Raw genomic sequence first — 26645 nt, 5'->3', positions numbered from 1 at the left:
TGAAAAGATCCAAGATGAAATCTAGATACAAAACAACTGATTCAATTATGTCTTTTTAGCAAACTAGGAGAAAAAGACTGTGATAAGAGGTACTTTGTGAGCCAATAGAATCAATAGTGGTGGAAAATTAAAAATAATTTCATTAGGATGATCACACAAAGAAAAGAAATCCATCAATTAGTAAACCTAACAAAAGTTGCCAGTCAAGCTATTAAAGTGACTGTCTACTGATGAACAGTCAGCTTTATTTTGGTATGTTATTGCATAAATAGGATGTCTCATTAGTTGTGTGGTTAAGAAGTTTACTTTCCAGGTGTAATTTTGGGTTTAGTCCCAGTGTGTGACACCTTGAGCAATTGTCTTCTACTATAACCCTGAGCCAACTGAAGAAGTGGATTTCATAGACAAAATGAAAGAAGCTTGCTATGTATGCATATGAAGGTCTAACAACTATAATACCATTAGACCTTCATGCATTGAAGCCAACAGAAGAATCCACAATGTTTGTGCTTCCTCATCTTGACATCACATGATAATTGTAAGCAAGGGTTGGCAACAGGAAGGGCATCTGGCCATAGAAAATTTGTCTCAATGAATTCTGTGTGATTTGTGCAAGCATAGAAAAACAGATGTTAAAACAATACTGATGAGTCTATGTACATGTCCAAGGAGAAGAGCTGATGTATGACTGTAGGCACACCAATTTGATAATATTTACAAAATTGATGTATTGCTTAGTATAAGACTTCAAAATATAGGTGATACTGCCAAGAAAACATCAATACAATAGACATTCTCAGTTAACTTTACATTTCAACCTGGATTCCATGTTATCTGGTTATTCTCCTTATCAAGTCCAACTTGGTATCATTGCAAAGAACTATCACAGGCCAAGCTGCTCAAGGGTCTTAAATTTAGCAGTGACATCGAATGAAACATCAATTATATGATATTCTGAGTCTTTGCATCAGTGAAATGTACCTATTCATAGCTGGGTGTTGTGAGCATTAAAAATATTAACCAATATACAGTTTATGAATGATCAATTCTTCAGTTAGTGCAATGCTACATTAATTTGGTTTACTATTACTTTATATAATATTAAACAATTACACTGGGAAATTTGAATGTCAATAATTAGTTCATTGCATGTGGGGTGAACATTACATGTTAGTTTCTTGTACAGGTATAAGCTATAAGGTAAATAAAATTTGTATTTGCACCAAAAGGTATTCATTTGTGATGTAAATGTAAAATAACTGTTCTTTTTACCCTATAGTTCTGTCCTGCAAAGTGTAATCATATTTACACAGCTATATGATTTCATTGTTATAGGAAAGAGAAATGGGATTGCAAGCAGCTCATTCCTTTCTCAAGGGTTTCTGCAACAAGTGATATGGCTCAAAACATGAATAGGTAAAGATGATATACAAGCTTTCATTTTCCTCACACAGCAAAAGACACACTACACACACACATTCATATATGCTTTGTTATACATGAAACGTGTTTGGGGAGATTATATTATGAAGAACCAGAATATTGTTTTTTACTTGGGGGAAATAATGTTATTTGAATAAATGAATATCAGCAATTATGTATGTTTTTTCCAACATTGCACTGATAAGAGAATTGTTCTAAGCCCATACCCTAAACAATGCATAAAGGTATCACAGTAAGGTGAGTTGAATGTCCAAAATTGAAAAACAGAAAAAATTCAACAGTCAATTATTATTCAGAATAAAGATTGATGGCTGATGTTAAAAATATTGTAGAAGTGATGTGGCAATAAAACCACCAGCCCACAGAGCTGGAACAACGGCAAATGATAATTTGGAGAGAAGCATTATACCAGATATGCCATGACCACTGCAAGTAGAAAAATTTAGAATTACTTTAACATGTTGAGGTGCAATTTTTGTTTTACATATATCATCATCATCATCTTTTAACATATATGTTTCAAACTGGTTTGGGTTGAATGGTTTGACAGAATCTAATGCGTTCAAGGACTGCATCATGCTACAGTATATGTGGGGGAAGTCTTTACATTCTGCGCTGAGGTCGACTTTGCCTTTCATCCTTTTGAGGGTGGATAAGTTAAGTACCAGTTGCATACTGGGTCAATCTAATCGACTGGCTCCCTCCCCAAAAATTTCAAGCCTTGTGCCTAGAGTAGAAAAGAATATATGTGCAGGAAGGGTTGACTTATACATTGCTTAAAAGTTTCATGAGTGTGAAAGCACATCCATTTCGTTATTTTTAAATTTGCTTACAATGTAGCATGGGTAGGTTGTTTGGCTGGGATCTAACAGGTTGGAGAGCTATGCTTTTCCCCAATGTTTGTTGTTGTTATTGTAGGAGGAGGAGGAGGAAAAGGGTCTTAGCAGAAGGAGGCAGTAGTCCACAACCTCGAAAGATGAAAGGTAAAGTTAACCTTGGCAGGATTTGAACTCAGCAAGTAAAGAATCAGAACAAATGTTATAAGGCATTTTTTCTGAGGGTCAAATAAATTATTATTTGTATTGAAAAACATCAAAATAATAAGAAATAGGAAGAATGTCTTATACAGATTTTGTATTTTGGATAACTACTACCAGATGTCCTTCCTACTGTTAAACATTCAAACTTAAAGAAATAATGAAATTTCATGTCAGCCCGGTATATATGAAGTTTGCTTTCCAACAACATGGCTTTGAGTTCAGTCCCACTGCATGTTGGACTTGAACAAGTATCTTCTACTCTAGCCACAGGCCACAAACTAAAAGAAGCCCAGCAGGGGCATCAAACTGTAGAAAATCCATCTCAACAAATTCCATCTGACCCATGCAAACAAGAATAGTAGATGTTAAAACAACAGTGATGATGATGATATATAGAATATATACATATAATACACACACACATATTTTCTTTTATATGTGTTCCTTTCAAGTGTTGGGCTTCATGGAGGCAAAGTGGCCGAGTTCCTTCTGAGCATTAGGCCTCATGGAGGCAAAGTGACTGAGTTCCTTTTGAGCATTAGGCCTCATGGAGGCACAGTGGCCAAGTTCCTTTTAAGCATTAGGCTTCATGGAGGTAAAGTGGCTGAGTTCCCTTCAAGTGTTGGGCCTCACAGAGGCAATGAGCGAGAACTTTGGTATTATGTCATGCTTGAGAAGAAGACCTTCAAGCCAAGCAAAATTGCAGTTGTGGCAGATACCGGTGTCATGCAAATGGCACCTGTGCTGGTGGCACATAAAAGCACCCAATACATTCTTGGAGTGGTTGGCATTCAGCTGTAGAGAACCATGCCAAATCAGAGTGGAGTCTGGTGCAGCCTTCCAGCTTACCAGCCCTGGTCAAACTGTCCCACCCATGCCAGCATGGACAATGGATGTTAAATGATGATGATGATATGTTTATAAGAACAGGGAAGCAATAACTATAAATTTTAGCAATCATAAACTGATATGGAAAACATAATGGCTCCCTCTATAATTGGTGTGTGTATGTATGAAACAGGAAAAATTGGTGACATTCCTTAGTTACTCTTGTCATAAGTGCAGTGAACCAGTGAAAACCTGTAACACAGGACACTATAATTAGAATATAAAATATAAAAAAATGTTCTCATTGAAAACCTGTAACACAGGAAACTATAATTAGAATATAGAATATAAAAAAAAAGTTCTCATTGAAAACCTGTAACACAGGAAACTATAATTAGAATATAGAATATAAAAAAAAAGTTCTCATTGAAAACCTGTAACACAGGACACTATAATTAGAATATAAAATATTTAAAAAATTCTTTTTCTCAACATATCTACTCTTCACTCCTTGAATAAGGCATCGCATAAACATCAACTTACTCTGACAAGACTGAATGCAGAGACAACAAATCAGTAACAGAATGTTATTGTTGTAGTAGTAGTGGTGGTGTTAATGGTAAAAACATAGAGAGCAGCCACAGCAGCAGAAGTTGATCAACCATAAACGCTTAACAGCTGTTTATATAAAGAAGCATTTCTTACCTGGAAATGGGTGCAAGAGTGGCCATGAAGAGACACAAGGCATGTTATATAAATCTGCTTAATCTCAATGACTCAGTGGCAAGAAGCTATTAATAGCTCTTATCTTAAACACTGCATAAATTAAATTAAATTATATATATATATATATATATATATACAGTTGCAGCCAAAATGTTCAAAACGGCATTGTTTTCGTCAGAAAAGTAGATATAATTTTTTATCAAAGTAGTTTTATATTCTATAATTTTCACAGACAATAAATACAATATTAATTGTTATTGTCTGAGATTTTGGTGTAATTTGAGAGGATAATACAAAAGTTATAGATGATTTAGTGATTTACTGCAAAACCCATGGCAGCCAAAATGATCAGAACGGTTGAAAAAACAACAAAATAATAAAAAATGACAGAGAATACTGGAATTATTTAATATTTAGTGTGAAGCCCTTTAGCTTCAATCACACTCTGACATCTTTGACTGCATGAGGAAACTAAATTTTCAATTTCTTGCTGGGTGATCTTATTCCATTCTTCCTGAAGGGCATTCCATAATTGCTCAGTTGTTTTAGGATTTCTGGCTTTCGACCGTTCTAGAATATTCCATACATTTTCAATATGATTGAGATCTGGGCTTTGAGCAGGCCAATCCATAACAATAACCTTTTCAGCCTTGAGGAAGTTCATGACCACCTTAGCCTTGTGACATGGGGCATTGTCCTGCATGAATATGGGTGGTCGCTTAGTTGAATTTCTCAGCACAGGCAAGACATGATCTTTTACAAGTTGTTTATAAACTCCTGCATTTACCTTTCCATGTAATCGCACCAAAGGGCCCACACCATCTCCAGATATCATCCCCCAAACCATGACACTTCCTCCACCGAATTTAACACTAGTCTTAAGGCATTTAGGCGACAATTTTTCACCTACTTTTCTACGACCGTACCTTTCCCCATCTGAGCCAAATAACATAAACTTAGATTCATCACTGAAATGCACCGTTTGCCATTTTTCTTGCGACCACAACACATTTTTGGTTGCAATGGTAAGACGACACTTTATTCTTGGAGCTGATCAGTGGCTTCACTGCAGGTGCTCTTGCTTGTAGGTCATGTTCAACTAAACGACGAGACACAGTTTTTCGAGATAAAGTTTTCTTCAATACAATGCTCATTTTCCGAGAAACAGCAGCAGCAGTTTTAAATCTGTCCTTTATAACCAACTTTACCATAGCACGATCTTCTCTCTTGGTCGTTTTTCTTGGCCTACCTGTAAACTTTCTTGCTTCACACAAACCACAATCATCGTAGACCTTAAGAATACCGTGTACAACACTTTTTGACTTGTTAACAATCTTTGCAATAGATCCAATACTTAAATTATCCTTCCTTCGAAGTTTAATAATCTGCCGACGAATTGGTAACGGAGTAAGTGGCATTATATTAACAAAGTACAATGCAAATATTCTTACTAATGTTTAGTAAACGAACTGTCACGTAAACAAATTCAAAACATTAGAGTTCGCCAGTTAAATATACTAAAACACAGAGTAAAAGCAACCGTTCTGATCATTTTAGCCACCATGGGTTTTGCAGTAAATCACTAAATCATCCATAACTTTTGTATTATCCTCTCAAATTACACCAAAATCTCAGGCAATAACAAATAATATCGTATTTATTGTCTGTGAAAATTATAGAATATAAAACAACTTTGATAAAAAATTATATCTACTTTTCTGACGAAAACAATGCCATTCTGAACATTTTGGCCGCCACTGTGTATATCTATATATATAAAACTGTAGTTGTGTGAGTGTCTGTCCCCTTCGATTTAGATTCCTAACTACTCCCACATTTTGCGGTGCAGTTTAACCAAAACCGGGTATCTTATAGTCGTGATTAATATCAAGCCCGTCTGAGTATTAGCGCGCGTCTACGATTTTAAAAATAATTTAACATCATTTTTTATTCCATTTTAATGCATAATTTTTCGTGTGTCGATGGCGGCGGAGTTGGAGTCCATGGTCACACCTGCACCTGTTTGCTTCTCCCCCTTCTTCCCTCCCTCGTGAAGCTGTGGGGAAGGGAGTGTAAGGAAATCAACGTCGTAAAGCGTTGTCAAGGAGACCAGCGTTCTTTTAGAACAACGACTTCATGGCTTGAAGACACCAAAACAGAAATGGTTAAGAAAGCTCGAATTGGCATCTATAAGGGAAGTAACTCTCTAAAAATGCTTATATAGTTATTTCCCTTACAAACCTGAGCAATGCCGGGCGATACTGCTAGTATATATATATATATATATATATTTACATTTGTGTTCTTTGAAAATTGCTGAGCTACAAGTGTTGATGTTCTCATATCTCCTTCAACAAATCATTCACAGGGTTAGTGACAGAACAAGCATTCAGCTATAAAACAATGTTGCAATAATATATTCATCTACCCCACGCTAGCATGGAAAAACAGATGTAAAAATTAAAGGGGTGTGCATACATGTGTATATGTGTATTTCAGCAAAAGATGTAAATATTAAGAACAACTGATAACCAATGCTTAGAGACAAAAACTCTTAATGGTATTTTATCACCCAAATTATAACAACAACTCTGGTCACTGATGCCATTGTAAATGCAGTGAATCTGTGGTTCGTCCAACAGAAACTCATAACCAACAATGCTTTGGTCACATGTTGTAATATAAGATAAATATAACTATACTTACATGTAACATCCTGCAGCCATCTTTGATCCCCAAGATACTAGAACACCACCAACAAAGGCTTGGTTTCTTGTAACTTGACTATATTCATAATTATATGAATGAAATGATGAAAAGTAAGCTCCAAGTATTACTCCAAGACTAAAAAATATCTGAAAATTATTGCAGAATAGAAATAATATGGTGAGTTATTACTATAGATTAAGATAGAATACAATAGTTAAAGTTAGAACTACAACATGATTACTGGATGATCTAATACTGGCTCTCCGTCAATTACAAATTTGATGATTCCAGTTGATTTGATCAATGGAACAACCTGCTTGTGAAATTAGCATGCAAGTGGCTGAGTGCTCCACAGACACACATACTCTTAACATAGTTCTCAGGGAGATTCAGTGTGACACAGAATGTGAAAAGGCTGGCCCTTTGAATTGCAGGTACAGCTCAATTTTGCCAACTGAGTGAACTGGAGCAATGAGAAATAAAGTGTCTTGTTCAAGGATGCAACAAGCTGCTGGGAACTGAACTCACAACCTTACAATCAATAGCTGAATACTCTAACCATTAAGCCATCTGGTTTCTCCAAGATCTTATACTAATAATATAAAGACTATCAGAGTTGGAAAAAATGGTAGTGTACTAGTTAAAATATTTTTATGATTAGTAAAAATAATGGTATTTTAACAGTCATTAGTTTCATCCAAATTCATGCTAGTCATTAACATTTCCATGATTAAAAGAAATCAATTCACAACAAAAATACATCATATGCCTGGTGAAACAATATCATCATCATCATTACCATCATTGTTTTAATGCCCACTTCCCACTGCCTACATGGGTTGGACAGAATTTATCGAGGCAGACTTTCTACAGCCAGATACCCTTCCTGTCACTGGCCCTCACCTGTTTCCAAGAAAGGAAATATTTCCCTATGGCCAGACATGTTTCTATAGAATATTGGAAATGAATGACAGTGACACTCACAACTTGCCATGTAATATCAAGACAAAGCAAAACACACAGCCAATAGGCTTCTTTCAGTTTCCATGGAGCAAATCCACTGACATGCTTTTGGTCAGCCTAGGATTATAGTAGAAGACTCTTGCCCAAGGTACCAAACTGTAAAACTGAAACTGAAATCGTGTGGTTGGGAAGCAAGCTTCTTAACCAAATAGCCATACCTTTTGTGGAGGCAAGTTCCTGGTGGATAGAGTGGGCCAACCCATCTCAATTTCCACATAGAACCACTACATTTCACTGGGTTAGATAGTTTATAACCAATGGTCAACATAGCTTCTTTACCTCAATTATGACAATAACTATTGTCGTCTTCATCATCATCATTTAACATTCATTTTCCATACTAGCACAGGGTGGACAGTTTGAGAGGAGCTGGCAAAGCCAGGAGCCATACCAAGTTCCATTGTCTGTTTGGCATTGTTTTTACAGCTGGATGTTCTTCCTAATGCCAACCACTTTATAAAGTGTACTGGGTGCTTTTTACATGGTGCCAGCACCAGTGCTTTTGGTGGAAGGGATATTTAGTATATGCACAGAGTGGAAAGGTTTTCATTCATATAATATAACCAATGATAAGAAGATACCAAATGAGAAAGCCTCTATGTGTTTGCACAACTTGCTCAAAATAGCAGCTAAGTCTCCACAAATAACATCCTAACATCTTAAAAAAAAGGAAGGACACATTGAATAATGTAATCTTGGATACATTATGCCCGTAAAAATATCAATCAGAGGTTAGCTTACTTAGGTATAACTTGGAGCTAAACAACAACATTTATTCCATTGTTAATAATATGGAAGAAGGTATGAATGAATGTTATGTCAACTTCTCCATCTCATGCACTCAATACATAAAATACAGTATTTAAATCAATATTTGAATTTCATCATTCTAATTCAACTAAAATTACAAAAACATGTCTGATGTTTGCTGAATTGAAAACTGCCAAGCTAAAGAGTAGATAATTTCTATATTAAATGTCAAAAGCAGGACTCACCCAGAAGTACTCAGTTGAAATTTTAGAAGACTTTGATGGAAGTTTTCCTTTTTTAAAAATACTCATCAATGTTTTATTGATAACAGTAAAAACTTCACTGTTTGCTATAAAAGAAATTTAAATATGTAAGAGAGTGAGTGTGTGTGTTTGTGTGTGTTATTTGCATTATGGGAGTGTGTATTTGTTTGTTTGTTCTTTGTAAATGTGTGTCAGTTTGTTATAAATATTTATTACACAAGTATATATTTTTCAGTATCATTCAATATTGAAAGCTATTCAAATTCAATTCTTTTTATTATATATTTTGTCACAATGTGGATTGTATTTAAAGCTAATCCTTCAACCAAGAAAATGGACAGGCATCTATTTTTCACGTTAATATGCATCCTTCATTCACAAGCACTATTTAGATGTAACCTAGACACCTCATGCAAGAACAACACTACTTCCACAAACAAAAACCGCAAACATCTTCCAAAGAAGACTTAGCAACTTAATCTTCAACAGAATAAAGACATAATCACTACACCCATCAAGAAAAACAGTCTTGCACTCTCTACACATGAATAACAAAGTCAGGATAACAGGCCTCACAGCTGAATATATAACTGCCAAAACTGCATCTGAGATAAATCTGCCACTTCAAGGCCATAAAAGACTTCAACTCTGATTAATTGCTGACCTATTAAGACCTACATTAGAGTACAGCTAACATATCTAGAACAGTGATGTTGTTACACAAACATCTTAAATTACACCCCAAAATAGGTCATTTGATTGATTTACAAAAATTTACTCACCAACACACTACAACCACTGACTAAAAGATGAGCTGTTTCCATTCTCTGTCTCTGTTGTTGCTACTATAATTGCCTGTCTTGGAACTGCTTAGCTGCAGACTCCTTATGCCTATTTGACACATCTGTCTCTTTATTCCTCTTACCCACAGCACTGTATCTCATTCACCACATCCAGACAATTTTTCCAATCCTTCCAACCAGAATATGACCTTCAGAAATACACTCCACGCTTAAATTTTCCTGGAGGCATCAACCTTTAGAGATTCAAACTGAACACCAATCATATCAAACCCACTACACTAGGAGGGCCTGTAAAGGTCAAGAGTAGCACCCCACATTCTCTCCAAGCCATTGACTCTGATATCTCATTTAAACATGAAAGATCATAACAAAAAATATAAATACAACAGAAAAGGTGAGACTTACTGATAACTTTGTTAAAACATCCTATAAGAATTAGTTGCAAAATGGCAGTTGAAATTCCAATGAGATATGGAGACCAAACTGGAGCAAATAACCAGCTTCCAACACCAAATCTAACCTAATTAAATAAAAAAGAATGTATAATATATCAAATCATTAAAGTTACATCATAATCTTTATATTTTATTTAGCTTTCTTTTTTGTTAATAAGTATGTTAACTCCAGCTGCTTATAAGACAGAAGTGACAAATGACTGAATCAATAAAGTGCTGGATTACTGAGAAGCCAAACAGTCTGTGTCTCACCATTGTTACTGGGCAATATTTGTGGCCAAGAAACTTAATTTTCACTAGTTAAGTCCACCAAGCTGTAAACAGTAACCATTTATAGATACCACTTATTACTACAATGTGTAGGAGCACCGTATAATGAAAGAATATTTTATTAGATTGCAATGCTGAGTTCAAGATTTCTAAAAGACTGAATAAAGTAAGAAGCTTCAACAGCCACAGCAGCTTCCTTAATGGCTAGACAATTTGGGGATTGTCTCCATTTTAATTATGCACCCTGGTCTAATTTAGGCTGGAGTGTGACAGTTTATCCTACATTAAATTCATTGTCCCCAAACATAGACTCACTATGAGATTCATTTCTTAAATATGTTTGTACCCCACCAGCACTTGACAACCAATGCTGGTGTGCTCAAGTCTCCGTAACTTAGCAGTTTGGCAAACGAGACCAATAGAATAAGCACCAGGCTTTAAAAAAAAAGTATTGGGGATGATTCGATCAACTAAAATTCTTCAAGGTGGTGCCCCAGGATGGCCACGGTCTAATGACTGACACAAGTAAAAGAAAAATGTGAAAAAGATCATATTTTGGTAAAAATAAACAAGAGCATAGTTCTTTCTCCCAGCTCTACTTTGTTAGCTCCTTACTTCAGCTACCACTTCTGTCTAGCATTCAGCATTTGTTTAGTTATGTGTCAACATTTTTTAATAATCTTCAGATATATATCAAAGTTTTCTTAACTGATTACAACTTTCAGTAAGTTTCATTTCTAAATAGCTACTAAACTCATCTAAATACAATCTATATCTTTAGTTTCAATGGTTCATATATTCTGCCTATCATTTCATTTTCTTCATATTTCAAAATAAACTATTTCTGGATCTATATTGTATATTTTTATTTTTGTCTATGGGTGATATATTGTACTTTTTTCTTATGCACTTTTAAAACATCAGGCTTTTCCTCATAGTAGTAAGAGGAGGGAGTGGCAGCTATTTTCAACAAGGCTAGGAATTAAAAATTTGTGTGTTACTAACAAAAAGATCTTTCAAAAATGCATGTAAAAACAGAATAATCTGCAGTTTATCTTATTAAAAAAACATGTGACTTATTTACTGATAACCTGCTCTGGGTTTAGAATTCATAGCATACATTAACATACACAAACACACACCAGCAAACGTCTGAATACATAGAGTAGGCTAGACATGTCATTATTTACTCTATATGAATATCTGCATTGCAAATGCAGATACTTCGGTGATATCATGTACAAAAACAAAGATGGCTACTTCAGCAGAATTCCATTCTACCCACTTTGCAACCATGTGGCTTCAGGCTTCAGGATCAGTCCTTGGAACCTTGATACCATGGTACCTTGGGCAAGTGTTTTCTACTACAACACTAAGGCAACAAATACCATGTTGATAAATTTTGATAAACAGAAACTATGAGGAAGCTTGGCGTGTGTGTGTGTTGTTTGTTCCTTCTCGAGCCATGCCTGGCTCATAAGGGCCGGTTTCCTGGTTTTCTTGGCGTATAGGTTCCCCACCTGGACAGGACACCGGTCTGTCGCAGGTGGGCTGCAAGATACAGGAGGAAAGAGTGAGAGAAAGTTGTGGTGAAAGAGTCAGCAGAAGTTCGCCATTACCTTCTGCCAGAGCCACGTGGAGCTTAGGTATTTCACTCATAAACACACACATCACCCAGTCTGAGATTCGAACCCGCAATCCCTCAACCATGAGTCCACCGCTCTAACCACTAGGCCATGTGTGTGTGTGTGTGAGTGTGCATGCTTGTGTGCAAGCACACATACATACATGCATGTATACATGCATACAAGCATACATACATACATACATACATACATACATATGTACGTACATACATATTGGACACACATGCACAATATATGTGCTTTGCTAGTTCACCAATCAGCTGCAATTTGAGGCATTGGAGATAACTCTCAAAAGTGCCAGGTGTGAAAACAACTGAAAGTCAGTCATAGACATGTGAGACAATTCATGCCAAATTCTGTTCAGGAGTGATGGACATCAATGTCTTAACATCCAGTGCTTCAAATCACAGCCAACTGGCAAACTAGCAGAACACATACATTGTGTATGTGTTCGATATTGTTTACAACACTTGAGCTGCTTCTAATTCACGTTTGGATTTATTCCTATGTATGCATCGTTCAGGCATACCAGCCATTGTGATTCATTTTACACAGACACACAGACAGGCTATTCAATTTGCCTCAGGTTCAGTTCAGTTACATGATGTTGAAAAGTCACAAAAAGGACAAAACATCAACGGCCATCGCTCCTGAATGGAACTTGGCATGAGTTGTCTCACCTGTCTATGACTTACTTTCAGGTGTTTTAACACCCAGCACTTTAAGAGCCATCTCCAACACTTCAAATCACATCTGACTAACAAAGCAACAAAGTACATACATTGTGTTTGTGTGTTCTATATTGATTACAACACCTGAGCTGCTTCTAATTCATATTTGAATACACACACACACACACGCACACACATTCACACCACCGCAAAGCATTTCATCTCAATCCTGTCTTCTTTCTGCGGCCTAAAACCTCATCTCCCAATGCGCGGTGTCACTATGTCTCTCTCTCTCTCCTCTCTTCTCTCTCTCCGCTATGTGGGTCGGTTCTCCCTCTGTTTTCACTGTCTCTCTCTCTCTCTCTCTCGGATAATCTCACTTCACTCGCTTCCACAGGCTTAGCCAATACTGCAGGATGAAAAACATCAAGCTAAGTTCCCGACCTGTTTCCTCTTTTCATTGTTTTTGCAAGCCTTATTATTATTGTATCCCCATCTAATAGCGTTATCGTTGTCTTTCGTCTCAAATGCTAGCTGAAGCATAAAAACTTTCACTCACAAAAACTTATTCACACCACCGCAAAGCATTTCATCTCAATCTTGTCTTCTTTCTGCGGCCTAAAACCTCATCTCCCAATGCGCGGTGTCACTATCTCTCTCTCTCTCTCTCTCTCTCTCTCGCTATGTGGTGTCGGTTCTCCCTCTGTTTTCACTGTCTCTCTCTCTCTCTCTCTCGGTATATATCTCACCTTCACTCGCTTCCACAGGCTTAGCCAATACCGCAGGATGAAAAACATCAAGCTAAGTTCCCGACCTGTTTCCTCTTTTCATTGTTTTTGCAAGCCTTATTATTATTGTATCCCCATCTAATAGCGTTATCGTTGTCTTTCGTCTCAAATGCTAGCTGAAGCATAAAAACTTTCACTCACAAAAACTTATTCACACCACCGCAAAGCATTTCATCTCAATCCTGTCTTCTTTCTGCCGCCTAAAACTCATCTTCTCCCAAAAACCTCATCTTCTCCCAATGCGCGGTGCGCCCGCCCTCCCACCCCCACCACCAATACCGGTGAACACTGTTCTCACCATCTACACCGGATACTCCCTCTTATGTTTCTCTATCTGTCTAACTATTTATTAAATTTCTCTATCTATCTATCTATCTTCATTCGTCTAAAATCAAACTTCGTATCTTCGCGGTGCACCCGCCCTGCCCACCCCCAATACTGGATATCTCTATATTTTGCTCCATCTATACCGGATGTCGCTTCTCCCACCACCATTATAGGTGTCTACTCTTCGAACCCCCCTCTTCAATACGCTATTTCACCATGCATTACCCCTCTCTCGATATCCTACGTTCTACTTGCCTAGAACCTGTCATCATTTCTCTGAACCACCCCTCCCCACTGGTGCTCCCCTATATTTCTGCACCCCCCCCCACATAAAAAGCACCATCTGAACGTGGCCGATGCCAGACCCCTCTGGCACCTGTGCAGGTGGCACGTAAAAAACACCCACTACACTCGCGGAGTGGTTGGCGTTAGGAAGGGCATCCAGCTGTAGAAACACTGCCAGACTAGACTGGAGCCTGGGGCAGTCCCGAGCTCCCCAGACCCCGGTCGAAACCGTCTAACCCGTGCTAGCGCGGAAAACGGACGTTAAACGATGATGATGATGATGATGATGATGATATATATGTGTGTGTGCGTGTATATATATATATATCATCATCATCATCATCATCATCGTTTAGCGTCCGTTTTCCATGCTAGCATGGGTTGGACGAGTCAACTGGGGTCTGTGAAGCTGGAAGGCTTCGTCAGGCCCAGTCAGATCTGGCAGTGTTTCTACGGCTGGATGCCCTTCCTAACGCCAATATATATATATATATATATATATATATATATATATATATATATATATATATACATATATACATACATATATATGTATATATATATACATACATATATATATGTATATATATACATACATACATACATATATATATGTATATATATACATACATACATACATATATATATGTATATATATACATACATACATATATATATATATATATATATATACATACATACATACATACTATATATGTATATATATACATACATACATACATATATATATATATATTTATATATTCGTGTGTGTCTTTGTGTTGTTTCCCCACCACCACTACTTAATAACTCCATAACTAAGTGGTTCAGAAAGACTGATAGAATAAGCACTAGGCTTTAAAATAAGTATTGGGGTTAATTTGTTCAACTAAATACTTCAAGTCTGTGCCCCAGCATGACCGCATTGAAATATCTGAAGCAAGAATTTAAATATAAGTTAAAACTGGAATGTTTTTGAATTTCGGCCAAGTAGATTTCCAACATGCCAGAAGTCAGGATTGCTACATTCACTTGCCATTAGATTTTATTTTCGGAGACAAGTTTTCCTCACAATTGTTTTTTATTTTATTTTTTGCATTATCTATTGTTTTACATCTATGTGATAAAAATTTTCAAAGAAAAACAGATCTGGTGTGTGAAACTGAAAAGAATCATATTACACACACACACATACACATACCTTCCACATGTGCAAATGTGCAAAACTCTGACTTTATTCATTGACTGTAATCCTAACACCCAGTAAAAGCTGTATATATTGTCAGTCAATCAGTTATAATTTAAAAGCTCAAGTTAATCTGTTCTAGTTCACTGTTGCTCAAATATCTAAGGTTCTAGGACTTTACTAGACTGTATTGGGACTGTTTCAGCTTTTTTTTCTTTTTACTTTAAACACAACAGCAAGCTGTAAAATTATTTATATAAAATAACATCAGACTTAGGTGTGGATAGAAGTCTGAAGATAAAATATTATGAATACATACAGGAATGAGACTTACCTATCACTACTACTTATATACATGCATATGTGATAGTTTATGCTTATAATTTCCATATCAAAAGCTAGTCTTTGTGAAGATATTTCATATAAATTTAAATTATCTTTGGAGCTATTCTTTATTAAAAGTTCAGCTTTGAGAAAACTTTTTTTCCAAGAAATATAAAAATGAATAAACTATCAAGAGTAAAAGTTGTAACACTAAATTTCAATGTAACAATGACACTTACCAAATATTCATTCCGCCAAGACTTATCAAGCTCTAAGAAAAATGTTACAGTCGCCAGGATTACAGCTAAAGGCATTGCCACATTGAAGTAAGGTGTCGACATAGAGTAATGTAAACTACAATAAAAAATAATTAATATTTTTTTAAAGTGTGATTCTACTATAATTTCTAAATGGATATAAAATAGGTATTTATAACATATGATCAAATTCAGTCTTGCAATGCACATGCTACTCTTTGATTCTTAATATGAGACACAAAACTATTTAGCTAAAATACTTTTTGTATCCAATTAATTTTTTAAAAAGTATAAAATTAATTCAAAATAGGATGAAATACAAATGTTTTAAATATAATTACCTAAATAAACTTACCTACCTATTTACCCTGTGCAGTCCTCTGGACTACTTCTCTCATATTAATCTTTCCTGTAACTTGAGGATATGCCCTGACACACACTACCATCTTTTCTTTTTTTCCAACTAAGGTAGCCATGTATCATTTCTACAGCAAGATACCTGTTCCTGTCTCTCTATCATACTTTAAACTTTCATTACCTTGCATAAATACACCCCCACTCAACACTACACTCACCTCAGTTGAAGGGTCATATCTTACGAGTTATTTGCTGAGCTCACTTGTGCAAGTGCCATCTAAAAAAGATGTGCCTAGCACAGTCTGTGAAGTGGTTGGCAATAAGATCATTCAGCCACAGAAATCATGCCACAGCAGACATTAGAGTTTGGGTGTAATCCTTCATTGGCTCCTGTCAAATTATCCAACCCATGCCAGCATGAAAAACAGATGATGATGATGATGTGTCTATCATTTCCATCTTCATTTTCTTCTCTCTTGTCACAGAGATTTATACATATCTGTCCATCCCTCCTCTGAACAATTTTGTCTTTATCATTCCCTCCATTTCTACAAACATTTAATTCTTTACATACAGACCAATGATCATAAGTGTAATAATAACTATTATGTAATGATCACAGATCTCATTTCTCTGCTAACTGCCTTTACCATCTCATTTCTTCTCCCATGTGTGTGTGTGTGTGTGTGTGTTGTGCGTATATATATATATATATATATATTTCCATTTGGCCATATCTCACTTTGCTTTCTCACTTCCCCCACTTCATTTGACCTGGTCCTAACCACCTCCCTCTCGTTTCAGTTGATCTGAATCTTGTCACAAACTCTTCTACCCCTCTCTTTTATATTACTTCCTCCCACCCCTACAGCTTAGCTCACAACCTACTCACATCAGTTCTCGTTTTTTTCTCTTCTCTTCCAACACTAACCATCCTTGACTACTCTCTTCTTTATTCACTTCTTCATTTGTGATTTAAGAACTAAGCTACTGCATTTCTATATTTTTCTTTCTCCTCAAAGATAAGTATCTGAAATTCTAGAATTCTATTCTTCACAACACAAAATTTGTTTAACTTTTTGTCAATGTAAAACATCACTAGTTTCACTGAATTCTGCTATTTTACTGCTCTAATTTACAGCTAAAACTTGGTATTCCTACCATTTTATAGAGTTCAGCGATCAATTCAAAATAAAATATAGCACTAACAATATACCACTTAAAAATTAACTGCATTATAATTTACCTCATTATTGCTACCCTCTTGTTTGGAAGCCTGTCTGTCCTAAAACTAATGCAAGTAAAGAAATGATACAAAGACAACAAAAGTCTTAGAAAATGTTATATGGTTACTTACTAAGTTTGTCTGGATGTTTTACTTTTAGCAGCAAGAGGAGGAATAACATCATATAAAACTGTGCCACAGTAAGCCCCAAGGAATACATAAAGAGCATGGGGTACACCTGAACCCAGTTGAACAAACATAGAAACAGGACACTGGAGAAAATGTGAAAAGATAAAATGAAATTAGTTTCCTGTCTTAATTTGTTAGTTTGTTACTGTTATTGTTATAGGATGTTGGATTGGTAGAATCTTTTGGGCCTTGAACAGAATACCTTGTGTTATTTGTTCTGGTCCCTTATGTTCTGATTTCATCTCATCTTATTGCCAGGTAGTGTATCTATGATTACATTATCCAATAAGTCATTTTATAAGGCAATAAGGTGTGATTTAAAGAAGATTTTTATTTCTATTTCTAGCAGGTTAAGTGACCAGGAAGATGCTCTCTCACAATTTACTTGACACAGGCATATATGACACAGCAATGGGCTAGATATTTAATATGACCTAAATTTGGTCCACTGTTCACAATTTAGAAAAGAAAGGACACATTGGATAATGTATTTCTAGATACACTGACAGAAAAAGGTAAGCTATTATGATAAGTAATTGAATGACTTTGAGCACAGATTTACATGATCAATGATCAACTGATGCTAACAAAAGTGACAACTGATGTTAAGAAAGCTAAGTTGATCAAGGTAGGATTTCATCTCAAAACCATATAAAAAAAATTTATCTATCTCAATACATTCTTCTACAAAGATCATTAATACTTTAAAAGATAACTTTTAAAAAAATCTGTTTTTCATAGGTACAGGCATGACTGTATTTTTCATAGGTACAGGCATGACTGTATTGTTAAGAATTTCACTTTGCAGCCACAAAAGGTTTTGGGTTCAATCCTATCACATGACACCTAGAGCAAGTGTCTTCTACTAGAACCCTGGGCAATTTGGTAGGTGGAAACTGTGTTGAAGCACATATGTGTATGTGTGTGTGTGTGTGTGTGTGTGTGTGTGTTTATCACCCCACTGCTCTACTTTGTGTATGTCCTTGTAACTTGGTATTTCAGCAAAAGAGATAGAGTAAGTACCAAGATTTGTTCGAGTAAACTCTTCAATGATTAAAACAAGAAAAAGATAAAAGACAGTGTTATTATCGAGATTTTAGAGACTTACAGCACCAGCACATGCCACACCAGCTCCCATAAACATCCCTCCAAGAATGCCACACAAGTAGGATTGATCAATCAGATTAGCAGAATAGTAGATCAAGGTATTTTCAACAGCTCCACCATGTCCTTGAAGCATGCTTGCAATTGAGCAGAGAAACATGCCTGAAATATAGCCAAATATCATCATTACAACAATTATGAAAATCCTTTAAAGGAGTTACTTAATTATGTATATGTGAAACTATTGCTATAAATTAATTCTTGGTTAAAATCCCTCATAAGTGAAATAGGGAGCAAGAAAGATTTCACTTAGAATAAACATACTTGGTGTTTAGTGTATTATTTAACTATTTGCTCATATTATTGCACTAACACCACCAAATGAAACATTCAGATACATATATATGTATGTATGTGTCTATATATATATATTTATTTATATATCATCAACATTTAATGTCCACTCGCAAACACATACACACACACACTCTCTCTCTCTCCCTCCTTCTAAGAACTCAACCTAAATTTTATTTTAATATTGTTCATGTACAGATATGGTCCATCTTTGTATAACATTATATCTTAATACAGAATAGGTGTATTAAAAATTATAATCATTAGGCATGTAATGATACAAAGGTTGATTGAACGTGGAAGAGTGGGGAATCTATATCCTATGATGGGTTTTTAGCTGATTACATCTTAGCACAAAACACTGGTAATGGTGATGATAATTATAATAACAATAAAGAGGAAAATGGCAGCAGTTGTGAAGTAAGGGAAAGGATATTAAATGTAGTATTGTGTGTATGAGAGAGTGGGGGAGAGAAAGAGAGAAGGGTATATTGAAATATAGTGAGATAATTTTTCTGTTTGTCTTACCTGTTGCCAAAGTGGAGAGGAAAAACTTTAACATCACAAAGTTCTCAAACAACATCTGCTTCTGGACAATCTCTGGATCAAACACTGCAAAGATATTTTTGTTTTGTTTCGATTTAATATTTAGATGTCTGCTCAGCAATTTCATATATATAACATTGTCATCATCATCATGATTTAACATCCATTTTCCATGCTGGTATGAGTTGGACGGTTTGATGCAAGCTGACAAGGTCAAGAGCCACATCAGGTTCCATAGTCCCTTTTAGCTTGGTTTCTACAGCTGGATGCCCTTCCTAACACCAACCATTCTACAGAACAATGGCATTAAAACAGTGTGTGCTGAAGATGTGTAAAATATAAAATTAATATCATATTTTAATGAATGTGTGCTAAATCAAATGTGATTAAAATAGATACAAATTCTTACTTGAAAATAATATACTGAACATTATACACTAAATAAGAAACAGACTTCCACAGTAAATAGGACATGGAGTAATTCCAAGTACAACTCACAAGGATGCTTATGTGATAATACCTAATCACCGTAAGTATTTAATATAAACTTTTATTCAATCCCTATCTTATTACTGCACCAAACAATCGCATATCACCTTAACTACAATTACTGTAAAATTTCATGTAGAAGACAAAATCATTAAAGGCAAAATTAGGGGTAAATGTAGTACAGGGTGTAAAGCTGCTAAGTTCTACCATCCACTTTTATTAATAAAGCTTTATTGGTTTTATTATATATCAATATGTTTTACATAAAATGAAATATTAAAAATACACTAGACTATAGCAGATCATCTACTCTTGTAGAAATTGTTCAACAGTGTATATTGAACAAGGTATTATGAGAGAATTTAGGCCCCAAAATCATAATGTCCATTATGCATGGAATTCTGCAATATTAGTAGACAAAAACTGAAGTCTGCATTTGCAGTTAACACACACACGCACACACACATATATAGAACATGTGTGTTTGTAACAAATTATAAATTGGTGATTTACAATAAATAATTTTTTCTTTCTAATTACACTTACAACAATAATCCAAAAATACTTTCACTCAACATAAAATGTTCTCTAGCTTCTTGACGATCTACTGGAGTGTCTTCTTCATGATATATTTACTCACCATGCAGTTAAAGAGAAGAATTTATGGAAATTAGACATTACTCATTTTACGCCCATTTTAGGCATCATTTTTATAGAAATTTGAAAATTATCAAATTAGACATTAGTATAGGAAAAAAATTGACTTGGAATCCAACAAAGAATAGAATATTGATTGATAAACAGCAAAAATTATCCAGATATTTTATTAGTAACCTCAATTACAAACAGATCAAAATTGAAGAAAAACAACAATGCTGACCAATTTTTACTCCTAAATATGATGCAACAGTACAAAATAATGAAGCAATACTTGCAATGTGATGATTTCAAACAGGTAGGGAGAAAATAATGAGAAATCAGAAGTTACTCATTTTGTCCTTGTTACTAATTTTGCACCCCCTATATATATAAGGTAGGTAGAGTTAGAGGTTGGAATAACTGTCTAAAGGATAAAAGTATCCATTATACTACCAGTATAACTGGAACTGTAAAAATCTGTAAAACTTTCCAGAAGTTTATAATCTAAATCTATATCAGCATGTCTAGGTATGCAACTATATGTACGAGAATACATACATAAAGCAAAATATACACACACACACATACATACATACATACATACATACAAACAAACAAACAAACAAACAAACAAACAAACAAACAAACAAAAATACCCAGTTGTTGATGTAGAAATTCCAATGAAGAAGCCTTGAATCTAGGTTAGAAATAGGCTCTTTCTCTACTGGCAAGAAATCTTGAAATAAACAATGACAGACAGACGTATATACATACATTTGGGTACATTATCACTTTCTCAAAACAAATGTTTGACCTTCCAGTGACTGTTGACATTTTATAATGACAAACATTTTTACATTTCATGGTAAGAAAATTACATAATAAAGCCTAAAGAGAAATCTCATTTCTCTTTAGTGTCTGAAAATATTTAATCTCTGAGCCTATTTTATGACATATTTTTCACTAAAAGGCAATTCATCTGGATTCGATCGATGTTGCCAATCCATCACATATACAGAAATAATATCAATAACGTAATAATAATAGCATTATACGACTTCTCTAAAGCAGTTTTACTCAGGTAAATAGGAATCGTATGAAGATGCCCATTACAATCAAAGGGCAATAACTCTAACACTCTTTTGGCATAATGTCATAACAATCGAAATATGAACGAAGTAACTTCGTTCGACTGAAAGTTGTCCCCGACTGTTGGGGGAGAAATGACACGGAAGCTGGCTAACTAGCCAAAATACTTGGAACAAAGCGAACTCAACTAAAGGGACCCAAAGACTATATGGTGGTGTTAAACTGGGTGACACTCTATCGTTTAATAATTCAGAATATAAAGAGCTCGAGCATGGATGGAATTCGAGCACTTTAAAAGCTTATACCATAAGCACAATGTAGTTGACGACTCTTAATTTTTGCAAAAGTGTGTGTGTAGCTGCGCGCGTTCGCCTGTGGAATATCCACGGGTTTCGCTTGTACGAATCATTTGATACATGATATTCAAAAAACGGTCATTATATCTCTTAAGCAAAATATATGCATATACAACCAATGAAATTATTGGCATATAATTTAATTATTACTTGTAGTATAGAATGTCTGATCAAAAGAACACAGAGATGCATTAAGTCAACTGACAATATTCAATTAAATGGATTTCTGTCCTTTTTTTTTGTTTTTGTTTTTGACTGGGTTGTTAGTGGAAACTAATGAATAGCTCGTCTGGCTGAAAGAAGCAGTCCTTACCAAGCAGCATTTTTATTGTCGCATTGGGAGAGAGTTTTCGTGTGTATTGTATACTGTGCCCCAGTCGACATAAACTCTAGAGTACAATTGTTACTTTTAATGGTTTCTTTATTGTGGCAGAATATGTTTCATATTTTTGACACCGTACAATATAAAGTTATTTGCCTTATGTGAAATTCCCATAATACTCTTGCTCTCTTTACGCACTCACCCTCATCGTTCTCAGTGAACTATTTAAGTTATTTTTGTCTCAAAACCCTTATTCTCTGTTAGCAGGGAACTCTTCATACACAATGCTTATGCACCAATTGTGATCGATAGCAATAACTAATATGAAGTAGTATAACACATCTGAAAAAGTAATTGGCCCGTTGCTAAGTCTCTTTAAGTTAACTAATGAAACTTTGGTTCAACACCGTTAGCGAAGAAGGACTTATATACAAAAACACTTTTAGTGTGTTTAATTATAGTTTTCATAAAATTTGTAAGGTTTCTCCAACATAGCTACACAAGTGTGCCCTGATGACATTTGGGTTAATATAGGGCGTAACAAATATCAGAAAATCAAAAAAAAATGTGTGTAATAGGTGTAAAACAACTTCCTATGAACGAATATGAAAAAAAAAATTCGCGCACGCGAAAGGGGGGTGGGGGAGAGGCCTCGGAAAATTCACATCGGGAAGTTCCGAAAGCGTCTGAGGAGCTGACCCGGGCACCAAAACAAAAAAAAAATAGTGTAATATGTGTAAAACAACTTGCTCTAAACGAATATGACAAAAAAAAATGCGCTCTCGCGAAAGAGGGGTGGGGGAGAGGCCTCGGAATATTTATATCGGGAATTTCCGAAAGCGTCTGAACCGGGCACAAAAACAAAAACAGCGTAATAGGTGTAAAACAACTTGCTCTAAACGACTATCATGAAAAAAATGCGCGCTCGCGAAAGGGGGGTGGGGGAGAGGCTTCGGAAATTTCACATCTTCAGTCCACGGCCTTTAAACTAAGAAAAAATAGTGTAATTGGTGTAAAACTACTTGTTCTAAACGAGTATCAAGAACACACACTCACACATGAATCATAAACTCCGTATTTCGCAAAAAAAAAAATAAAGAGAAGAAATTCTGGAAAAAGTGAAGAAATGTTGGATCTCATTCCTTGGTTAAAGCTATTTTAAACATTAAATTTATGCTTTTCTTTGAAATAGTTCAGATATATGCAATTCTTTTCACTTATTAAGATGCATTTATCAGAAAAAAAAGAGACAGAAAAAATTATTATTTTGTGTCAATCCTTCCCTAATTATCCTTTATTAATTAGTTTTGGCGTGTATTTTTTTCCCAAATTTATTCTTTCACCTTTACAACACTGTTTAGTAAAGCAATTAATTATCTTTATAATTTGCAGTGCACATGAATGTGAATATTAAAGAACATATTTATTTACTATGATTGTTATTTTCAGAACAAATAAATCTTTTGGCTGTTATGTTATTGATGTTATTATTATTGCTAGTTAAGGGTGGTGACTTGGCTGAATATTTTGAGTCTTGTAGTATGTAGTTGTGTTAGTCAATATTCTGAGTTCAAATCCAACTCATTTCTTTATCATCATTATCGATGGACCACTCAAAGAGGTATGTATACATTATCATTTTCGTAACATAATTTCTGTAGTATTTCAAGATGTTTCTGACACGTATTTTGATTCACATGGCGGAGATCCAACATTTCTTCACTTTTTCCAGAATTTCTTCTCTTTATTTTTTTTTTGCGAAATACGGAGTTTATGATTCATGTGTGAGTGTGTGTTCTTGATACTCGTTTAGAACAAGTAGTTTTACACCAATTACACTATTTTTTCTTAGTTTAAAGGCCGTGGACTGAAGATGTGAAATTTCCGAAGCCTCTCCCCCACCCCCCTTTCGCGAGCGCGCATTTTTTTCATGATAGTCGTTTAGAGCAAGCTGTTTTTGTTTTTGTTTTTGTGCCCGGTTCAGACGCTTTCGGAAATTCCCGATATAAATATTCCGAGGCCTCTCCCCCACCCCTCTTTCGCGAGAGCGCATTTTTTTTTCATATTCGTTTAGAGCAAGTTGTTTTACACATATTACACTATTTTTTTTTTTGTTTTGGTGCCCGGGTCAGCCCCTCAGACGCTTTCGGAACTTCCCGATGTGAATTTTCCGAGGCCTCTCCCCCACCCCCCTTTCGCGTGCGCGAATTTTTTTTTTCATATTCGTTCATAGGAAGTTGTTTTACACCTATTACACACATTTTTTTTTTGATTTTCTGATATTTGTTACGCCCTATATTAACCGACATTTGTTCCCTCGTAACTTTCAGAAAAATAGATATTTTTAAATGAAATTTTCTACATATACCATTCAGATGATTAAGTTACGATTTCATAGTTCATTTTGTAGATATACATGTGATGCGTATCAGTACGTATGTATGTCCGCTCACCAATTTTTTGTTGTTGTTTCTCATTGAATTCTGACAGAACCGTAATCTAGCCATCTGATCAATTTTTCTGACAGTTATGAGGGAACAAACTTCCCTACTCAATAGAAAAATGTTTTCTCAATAAGTTCCAATGTAATCGTAATCTACTCAGTCTGAAATGTATTCGTAGATAATTTCATTCGTAGAAATATTCATTTTCCTGAAAGTTACGATGAAACAAAGTCAGAGGTGGATGGGTACGCTTATATATACCAGATTCTCCATAAGGGGTATGCAAGAGAAATACCGATGGTACAAGAGGTTTGTAAAAATACTGGAATTTTGAAGTAATCACAACCAACTAAACTCGTGTCTAGAAAATGTTTTGGGAACCTTTTGTTGTTCTCATCTACTTAACGCTGTGAAAAAGGTATTCAGCAAAGTTTATAACCAAAAACAAATTTCGCTCAAGATTATCAATTGAGACGGTGCCTAGAAGATCGGTCTAAGTTTATTCACCTCATTAAAAATGTAACATGAAATTAAATTGATTTCTTGCATAGGCACCAGGTCAGAAATTTTGTGGGAGGGAAAAGTCGATTTTCTTGACTCCAATACTTCACAGATAGTAATTTTATTCACTTCATGGTGGCCGGGCAAAATGTTTAGTGTTATTTCTTCCATCTTTACATTCCGAGTTCAAAGTCCGCTGAAGTCGACTTTGCCTTTTTTTTTTTTTTCGGGATCAATAAAATAAGTACCAGTTGAGTATTGAAGTCGATGTAATCGACTTACCCACTCCCCTGAAATTGCTGGCCTTGTGCCAAAATTTGAAATCAATATTTCATTCTCTCCGGAAAGATTAAAGTCGAAGTTAATCCCAGTGGGATTTGAACTCTTTTGAATGTCTATTGTCTGCTCTATATTATCCCGTCATCTTACACACGGGGTATGCCAACACTGCCGGGCATTATGAAGGGTTATACCGGAACTTGTTGGCCAATGCATCACGACAACCGCCACAAGGTGCGTTCTATGTAGCTTTATCATATAGAGCTAGAATTAGACAGTTTAAAAGGAACTTGGCAAATTTATTTTTCTAAAAGACATAATCAAAAGTTGGGTGTGTACTGAGAAGTAGTAATATATAAGATGAAAGTTTTTTGTTAAAGTCCTTGATCGAAACGTTAGTCGTCACTTCTCATGGCAATCCCGCGTAATTCGTGTTTATATTTTCTAGTCTAATCCATCATTGTCCTACAAACACTTAATTTGTCAAACACGAGTGAGAAAATGTGATCACCAGAAGAGATGCTAGAATTTAATCGGATATATAAATGTAATAAATACGGATTAGAAAAACTGAGTTTTAAGAGATTACAGATTAAAAACTTTATAAGTTTAAAGTTATTGTTAAGGACCTGGCCTAGCAGAAAACATTCCACAATAAATCATGTAATAATATTTAAATAATTAAACATAAACAAAACATTAGAGTACCTTTCGATTTCTCTAGAAGTAATCCAAGTACCATTCCTAAAAGAATGGCACTGAAAGGGCCACTGGAAATAAATTTATTTTGGCCTAACCACATATTCTTGCTGTCAAAGAGGATTAGTTATATCAAACACGTGTGTTTTTTATAGAATAATTAGAAAAATAAACGTCTATTTCTTCGTTCAAACTTTTCTTTTACATATTTGTCGTCTGTTCTGCTTTACAGCCGCAACTTTATGACAAATGATTGTT

General features: G+C 35.2%; 1 protein-coding gene across 2 annotated transcripts; it reads right to left on the bottom strand.

Moving 5' to 3' along the window:
• Positions 1-196: 196 nt before the first annotated feature.
• LOC115209938 (UPF0394 inner membrane protein YeeE) lies at positions 197-26640 on the bottom strand. Of its 2 annotated transcripts, none has more exons than XM_036501442.1 (9): positions 20605-20746; positions 19552-19635; positions 18674-18831; positions 17509-17648; positions 15777-15891; positions 9991-10105; positions 8765-8868; positions 6744-6892; positions 197-1869 (listed from the first exon to the last, which is right to left on the bottom strand). In XM_036501442.1, exons 2-9 carry the CDS (start codon positions 19604-19606, stop codon positions 1761-1763), a joined length of 945 nt encoding a protein of 314 aa, XP_036357335.1. In that variant the 5' UTR covers positions 19607-19635; positions 20605-20746; the 3' UTR covers positions 197-1760. The 2 variants fall into 2 exon arrangements, with proteins under 2 accessions (XP_036357335.1, XP_029634435.1); XM_029778575.2 differs by lacking the exon at positions 20605-20746 and adding an exon at positions 26397-26640 and having other exon boundaries at positions 1606-1869.
• Between the last annotated feature and the right edge of the window lie 5 nt (positions 26641-26645).

Source organism: Octopus sinensis, linkage group LG3, assembly GCF_006345805.1.
Source record: "Octopus sinensis linkage group LG3, ASM634580v1, whole genome shotgun sequence".
In the NCBI taxonomy this organism is placed as follows: Eukaryota; Metazoa; Mollusca; class Cephalopoda; order Octopoda; family Octopodidae; genus Octopus; species Octopus sinensis.
The sequence above is the reverse complement of the archived record's forward strand: the minus strand, read 5'-3'. Positions and strand labels throughout refer to the sequence as shown.